The sequence below is a fragment of the Kryptolebias marmoratus genome, linkage group LG15, assembly GCF_001649575.2.
Source record: "Kryptolebias marmoratus isolate JLee-2015 linkage group LG15, ASM164957v2, whole genome shotgun sequence".
NCBI lineage: Eukaryota > Metazoa > Chordata > Actinopteri > Cyprinodontiformes > Rivulidae > Kryptolebias > Kryptolebias marmoratus.
Window position 1 is genome coordinate 11,444,808 of NC_051444.1, and position 7,598 is coordinate 11,452,405.

General features: G+C 37.2%; 1 protein-coding gene across 2 annotated transcripts; it reads left to right on the plus strand.

Annotated features, from left to right (window-relative positions):
• The first annotated feature begins 842 nt into the window (after positions 1-842).
• hnrnph3 (heterogeneous nuclear ribonucleoprotein H3 (2H9)) lies at positions 843-7,585 on the plus strand. Of its 2 annotated transcripts, none has more exons than XM_017418824.3 (11): positions 843-937; positions 1,830-1,922; positions 2,237-2,392; positions 2,685-2,825; positions 4,064-4,202; positions 4,875-5,068; positions 5,212-5,307; positions 5,623-5,738; positions 6,136-6,271; positions 6,496-6,552; positions 6,664-7,585. In XM_017418824.3, exons 2-11 carry the CDS (start codon positions 1,835-1,837, stop codon positions 6,732-6,734), a joined length of 1,194 nt encoding a protein of 397 aa, XP_017274313.1. In that variant the 5' UTR covers positions 843-937; positions 1,830-1,834; the 3' UTR covers positions 6,735-7,585. The 2 variants fall into 2 exon arrangements, with proteins under 2 accessions (XP_017274313.1, XP_017274312.1); XM_017418823.3 differs by having other exon boundaries at positions 868-937; positions 1,834-1,922.
• The last annotated feature ends 13 nt before the right edge of the window (positions 7,586-7,598 follow it).

Below are 7,598 nucleotides of genomic sequence, written 5' to 3' on the forward strand. Positions count from 1 at the left end.
TTTAGCTTTTAGCTAGCATCTTTAAGCTTTTGGAAAGTTAAAAGCTACTTTTAGCTGCTGTTTTGGTAGTTTTAGTTCTTGTGTTTTTCTGCTTTTGGGCTTTGTCTGATATTTTGCTCCTTTTAGCTTTAACAACTCATTTTCAGCTTCTTCAGCCATATTCAGAAAAGTCAACCAGCGCCTTGCATTCACACTGCATTTTCACGGGAAAAAAAAAAGCTATTTCTCTATTTTATCTGTTAATCTGTTATCGTTGGTATTTTTCACTGAGTCAGCAGAAACAGTTGTTCTTTGTCCCCAGCAGGCTGAGAGTCTAAATTAAAACAAGTGTAGAAATGATTGTTTTAGGAGTTGAATGATTCATTTCCCTGAAAAAGGTCAAGTACTGGACTAAAAGAAAGGGTAAAACAGCCAAATTAAAAAAAAAACAGCATTGAAAGAGTCCCAGAATGCCTGAAATTTTTTACCACCACATATTCACTTCAAAAATACAAAGTTAATCTACTTAAGCAAAATATAAAAACTAAATAACTCCAAGACTTTTCCATAACTTTAAAAGTAGCTTTTTAGAGTAGCAACAAAAAACAAAATAAAATATAATATTTGAGACTATTACATGGGAAATAGAAACTAAGATTAATAAGGTAGTCTTTGAGGTTATACTAATGTGTGTACCATACATTTCTCTGCCTTTCATTTTTCCTTGTTGACCTAGATTACTTTTACATTTTCCTAAATGTTATTCATTATAAGTATTTGCGCTTCTGCACTGAATATTTGCTCCTCGGGGCTCAACCCTGGATTATAATGTATTTTCTTACGTGCCTGAATCTATTGTTCTCGTTCTTTCTCGTGAAGTCTCGCGAGAACTTACATGAGCGCGTTTCCTGTGTAACCTGAGGAGCTGGAGCGGACCGGGATAAAGAAACGACCACATGTAAAATTATTTATTTGTTTTCTTATATGCATTTTAGTGACTAATAACATAATTCTGCGTGGTAGTATATTTTGATACTGTGTTACAGCGCAGGGTCGTTTGCTGGCGAATTAATTTGGGTTTGTTGTACGTTTGACCGCTGTGTCTGTCCTGCGGTTGGCCTGCTAACTGTGCTAATGCTATAGAGCTAACACTTTAATTGAAGATCGACGGCAGAAATACGTCTGCTAAAATACTATCTAACTAAGGTCCAGGTTGTTAAATGGTCTCATTTGGCTGCAGTAACAAGTAGATGACGTGTTTTAAGGGCGCAGTCACTTGAATTGGGTGAGTGAGTTTAAAGGTTAACAACGGCTATGTTAGCTTACAGTCAACACTTTCGATCCCGTTAGCTCGTCTGAACAGCTGCGTAAATATTTCCAAATTAAGTTATTTCTAGGGTAATAATTTCTGTCTTAACGAATTGAGACGACCTATATTTGTTTCCTAATAGCAAAAACGTACTGCATATTAGCATTTGAGTTTCTAGTAGTTTAAAATATGTTGAATTGTGCTTTATGTCTGGATTAAATCTTTGCATCAAAGCTGAACATTACCTGTAGTAAATAAAAACAACTTAGTGTATCTCCTTTTTAACCGTGAAGGGAAAAAATCAAATAAGATCATGCACATATAAGACTGTAAACGCTGTTTTTTTTTTAAGATTGTCTCTCTCTTGCATAATTTATGAGGTGTGCAGCCTTATTGACCAGAATAGTTTTGGTCCTTTATTTAACTCTGGCATGAGGAAGCACAGACGGTGTCCAAAGCTCGAATGTCGAAGAGCACTGGAGGGCTGGTATTTGTAAGTATTAATGATATTATTATTTAATTTCCTGCTTTCTTGTGGCAGAAAGGATGTCTTCAAATGATGATGGTTATGTGGTCCGGATCAGAGGACTTCCCTGGAACTGCACACAAGAAGAGGTGGCCAGTTTCTTCTCTGGTAAAAGGAAACTTACTTTTTTTTGAAGCTGTGATATAAAATGAGTCATTCTATCCCTTGCTAGTTTGTTTTAATTCCAGATTACCACATTGCCTGTCTTTAAAAGCTTATTCTTTGGCAACCGAAAGAAACCCCTACAGGATTAATTTTGTTTTCTCAGCATTATAAGGAATAAAAAATGATGATTGAGCTTTAATTAAAGCTGTTTTCTCTACTTCAAACATATTTTCATTTTTTGATCACAATAAAACAAAGAAAAGATGGAATTGTATAAACTGTACAAAACTCATTAAAATAATCTTATTTATACGCAGACTGTGACATCGTGGGAGATTTAGGTGGAGTGTGTTTGACCTATTCTAAAGATGGCCGTTCCACTGGTGAGGCTTTTATTGAGCTGAAAACATCAGAAGATTACAAGAATGCTCTTGCCAAGGATCGTAAATACATGGGACACAGATATGTAGAAGGTAAGAAACTTCTGCATTTTTCACAAAGGTGCAAACGTCTGAGTGTTGGTGTTGTACTGAGATGTAATTTTTTTTGGTTGATTTTCTTTTTGTATGTTTGTGAGATTAACAATTTACAATTCAGGTGGCAGAGTTGGACTTGCAGCTGTGTAAAGGTTACGCTTGTCAGTTATCCACACGTTTGTGTGTGTGGACTGTGATCATGACTTTTTTCCTTTTGGCTTAAATTATCACTTTAAATGACAGATATGTGATGTGTGTGTGTGTCCATGTGTTTGTGTGTCTGAATCAGTGTTTAAGTCAAAACATAGTGAAATGAACTGGGTGCTGAAACGTAGCGGCCCTCCGCCCGACAACTGCAATGGCTGCGTGGTGAAATTAAGAGGACTGCCCTTTGGCTGCAGCAAGGAGGAAATCGTCCAGTTCTTTTCAGGTACACGAAGATAGAAATATTGTTTTGAAGTTTGTGTAATGAAATGAACTACACTGCATGTAGATCTAAAATATTCTTCCATACTCATTAGTCATCTAGACTTCAGGTTTTCATTGTTGACATAAGGATCTAAAAGTGCTGAAGTGCAAGTAAACAAAACAAGACAAACTCGTTTACAGAAACTTAAACATAAAGTCTCTTACTACATATTATTCATTGCTCTGTTTGTATTATTATCCCTATTTTTTCCTTTGCAAATTTGTACTAAACAAAAGGCTCCCGAAACTCTGAAGAAGTAGTTGATCTAAATTACATTTTCTTCATTTAATTTAGCTCTAATGGCCTGGATATATCCTAGGGCCTTGGGAAGTTGTTTCTGTAATTATTACATCTGAACATTAAAGTTCTATAAATGTTTAACAGTTAATGTTTTTTTAAAAGTGCCATATTTAGAAATGTGAGTTGGACTGTTTGATTAAAAAGTCCGAGTACTGCAAACTGCACTTTGATCGGTGCTTTCCACCTCACAGGCTAACCTAACAGCAACCCATCACCCCACCACTAAACTGTAATGTTTGTAGTAGAGTCACAAATTAACATTTTGCAACTGATCATTCAGACTGATTAACACGAGTTAGTTATGAGTGTTATGGTCTAAAGGCCACAACACTCATAAATGTTTGCTTGTTTTAGCTCATTGTTTTACGTTCTTCTGTTAATCCATTGTTAACTTTGCTCATATGATTGTAATATTATCTCTTGTGGAAGGGTTTAATAATAGAATGAGTTGGGCTGGTTTGGCAGGGGGAAGACAGTCCCATAAAACTGATCTGGAGTCAGTATTATCATTATCATTATACAGAGCCTCAACTCAGATTAATAATATTCAAAGTTTTAAATGCAACAAAGAACACTTTTATGACTGATTTAAAATAAATCCTGAAATAAGATTCAATGTGACCGGCTATATTGAAGTATAAAATGTTGTAGTCATAATATTGTAACTTGTAAACTGATTCCAGGCCAGTTTTTGGTTTATTGTACTAAAGGGGACAAGCAAGTGTAAATCCAGACCCCTGACTTTCTCACTCTTAATGAAGTTTATAACCAAATACTATCGTTGTTGTTTAGTCATGACACATTAATCCTAAAAGCTCCACTGATGCAATGGGTGTTGTTCTACTCATTCCTACCAGTCTACCTACCGACCTATGTATTTATGTGTGCTTGGGTTAAAGGGTTGAGAATCGTGCCAAATGGGATAACTCTGCCAGTGGACTACCAGGGGAGGAGCACAGGGGAAGCCTTCGTGCAGTTTGCCTCAAAGGAGATAGCAGAAAAGGCTCTGGGGAAACACAAGGAAAGAATAGGGCACAGGTGGGACAGATGGGAGAGGGACGGGCTGGATTGGGTTGGGTTTCTATTTTAGCATTTGATGGGTGGTCATATTAGAATGATTGTGATATTAATGAGATGGGATCTGCTTTCGTTGAACAAAAAGTATGGGTTGGTTGGTGGGTTAAAAAAATGTTGGTAATGCAGTAGAAACATGGTCATTTAATTGGGTGGGGGAATGAAATATTAAGAAGGTTGTAATGGGTTTAATGTTAAAAAGCAAATTTTGACGTTGGTGTGGTCATTAAATGTTTTAAACTGTTTTGTGTTAGTTAAGACAACATCTATAGTTTGTTTACATGCTGAGATGTTAGCTTACAGTGATATAGGGACCAAGTTTGCCTCTATCAGCAGAGCGTCACAGTGATGCTGAATCAGAACAAACTACCACATAAAGGTCTTAGAAAGACTTATTAAACTGTAGGTAGCAGTAGTAAGGTTGGCATAGATTTTAATTTTATCTTTGCAGTTGTAGGCCTAGCCAACAGTGAGATGTTTTTAGGGTTGTTTAGACATTCAGACTACTATTAAAAATTATTATCTTGTCCCTGTGTCAGTGTCAGTCATATGTCTCTGTAACCAGTGTTCAACCATTTCTGCATCTTAACCCTCTCCTTTATTCCCCTTATATCCTACGGACCTCTCGTGTTGCAGGTACATAGAAATCTTTAAGAGCAGTCGCTGGGAGGTCAAATTCCATCATGACGTTCCCCGGCGGGGAATGGGAAGCCAGAGACCGGGGCCCTATGACAGACCTGTAATGTCGGGCCCAAAGAGTGGGCTTTACGGGCCCGGTCGCAGTGGGGGTCTGATGGACAACATGAGGAGCGGAAGTGGTTACGGAGGAGGTACACTGACATTCACATACACGTTGATATGCATTTAACCACCCGAGTTTTTATCTTTTTATAAAAAATAAAGCATTCACTAATGGGTTCCCCGGCCCACAAAACAGCTTTTATGTTTTTAATGTATGTTGCTCTGTGTCCAGGTTACAGTAGCTTTGACAACTACAATGGTTTCAGCAACTACTGTTATGGCAACGGCATGTTTGATGATCGAGTGAGAGGAGAGAGGGGAATGAGAGGTAAAGTTCAAACATTAATTACCTTCAGCAGCTGGAAAATCAGACATGCCTACAGTTTAGTAAAACTGCTGAAAGAATGAAATGGTTTCCCACCTTTGTTTATATACTTGTAATGTTTGGAACAACAATTTTAAAACTACATTTTGTGTTAGGATTTAGTTTCATCAAACTGGGCTTTTACCTGGAAAAACTCATTTTAGATTTAGCATATTTAAATAAGATCTATTATTTAAATTTCATAATATTTGGTGTTTGTTTCACTCCTATTGTGCATTTAGCAGTTTTTTCAATGATCGTTGTGTTTCTTTCCTTCAGGAATTGGAGGCCATGGTTACAGTGGACAGTCTGACAGTAGCTCAGGTTTTCACGGGGGTCATTTTGTGCATATGAGAGGTTTACCTTTTCGTGCCACAGAAGGAGACGTTGCGAAAGTAAGACCACAAGCTTAATTTTAGAGTTTCTCCAACAAATACTAACCATGGCGCCAGCAAATTCAGCTCCTTTTTGTCTAAATAAAGTAGAGTTAAAATGTAATAAAGTCTTCTGAAAGGTCTGTTACTTATCTGTTTACACAGAATATTTGATGTGTGTTCTTTCTTTATGGTCTCTCTGATTTTTGGTCCAGATTTTTGGATGTGCATGTCATTGTCTGGTATTTAGTCACATTATTCTCCAGTGACGTAATAGTAGTGTTAACAAAGGAGTTTTACTTACCTGTTAAGGATTTTAATCTTTCCAGAAACTGCAGCTTCATAAGCAGGATCTCTTGACTGTTTTTTTTTTATTTTATTCAGACATTTATTACAGCTGTTTTTTTTTTTATTTCAGTTCTTTGCTCCTCTGAATCCACTGAGAATTCACATCGACGTGGCGCCGAATGGCAAATCAACTGGAGAGGCAGATGTGGAGTTTCGCACCCACGACGACGCCGTGGCAGCCATGTCTAAAGACAAAAATCACATGCGTACGTCCGTTTTATCACCCCCACCCCTTTGATTTGTTTCAGACAGGAACACACACACGACTTCCAGGATACTTGATACTTTGGCTCTAACTGGTAGTGAGGCGGGAACATTTTATTCTTCAGAAAACAAATGTTTTAATCTTGTGCCAATGATTACACTGAAGGCAGTAGTAAACAGGAACAGGTTTTTCAGGATGAATGATGTTCTGATGTTTTGCCCACAGAGCATCGCTACATTGAGCTGTTCTTGAACTCAACTTCCAGTGGAGCATCTGAAATGAGTGAGTTCCCTTTCGAGCAATCACAAATCAATTAAGCTTGAATTACTAATATTCCAGTCATGAGAACTTCCCAGAGTTCATTTTACATGCTTTCATTTTGTTATATTTTAGGTCGTGGCAGTTACTATGGTAACTCAGGAGGCGGCGGCTCACGAAGCAGTGGGCTACGAGGCGTATACTGATGATGTCCCTTCACTCTTCTGATCCATCCTGGCAGTTGTTTGCATTTCTTAAGGCCACATTTAATCGACTAGCATTTTCCTACGGAGGAAAGCCGACGGGGTGAAGTTTATTTAGTGCAGGACTGAAGTTTAACTTCGGAGCACTATTTCCACATCGTACCTAAACCAAATGAAGAACAAAACGGCTTCTCACCATTAAAACGTAGGAGCTGTAATATGTATTGAACATACTTTTTTTTTTCCCAACATTTTTTAGAGACAATTGGATACAGTGTTATAGTTAATAACACGATTATAAGATGTAGTTGCAGTGTGTGTTGGAAAGGTGCGTTTTCAGTTTGGTTTTAGTGCTCTAAAATGAAATCAGTTCAGAAAGTTTTCAGTGCTAAAGACAGAACCAAACTTTGTTCAGAGTCATGGCTGTGACGTTTGTTTTATGTACAAAAAGTTGGGTGGTACTGCGGTGTTTTCACGTGGAATGTGATCAAACATGTAACGAACATGAACGACGTGAAGAATGATTACAGACCTTTCTTTACATAGGATTTTTTTTTTCTTTTTTAAGTCTGGCTTTGTTTATTCTAGTTTTAACTTTTTCTTTGTAAGACCATCTCGACACACTGAAAACAAATTTGTATCCAATTTCAGATCAGCTTTCCTGGTTTGAATTCTTTCATAATTGATGCAGTGTGCTTTTTATAAATGTTTTCACAGTTCTTTACAGAAGACCTAAGTTGAATATTGTGTTCCACTCTTAATGAGAGGAAGTGAAACAAAATCTCTATATTTGAGCTGTAACATAGCCTATGAAGCTGTTGTAAATTTGCCTAATAAATTTTATATGTAACTGTCTTTTTTATTTCC

Bases quoted from the DNA above. Each gene is read 5' to 3' on its own strand.
- hnrnph3 (XM_017418823.3), top strand. The intron at 5,069-5,211 runs GTACACTGACAT...CTCTGTGTCCAG, and splicing joins CGGAAGTGGTTACGGAGGAG to GTTACAGTAGCTTTGACAAC. The intron at 5,308-5,622 runs GTAAAGTTCAAA...TCTTTCCTTCAG, and splicing joins AGGAGAGAGGGGAATGAGAG to GAATTGGAGGCCATGGTTAC.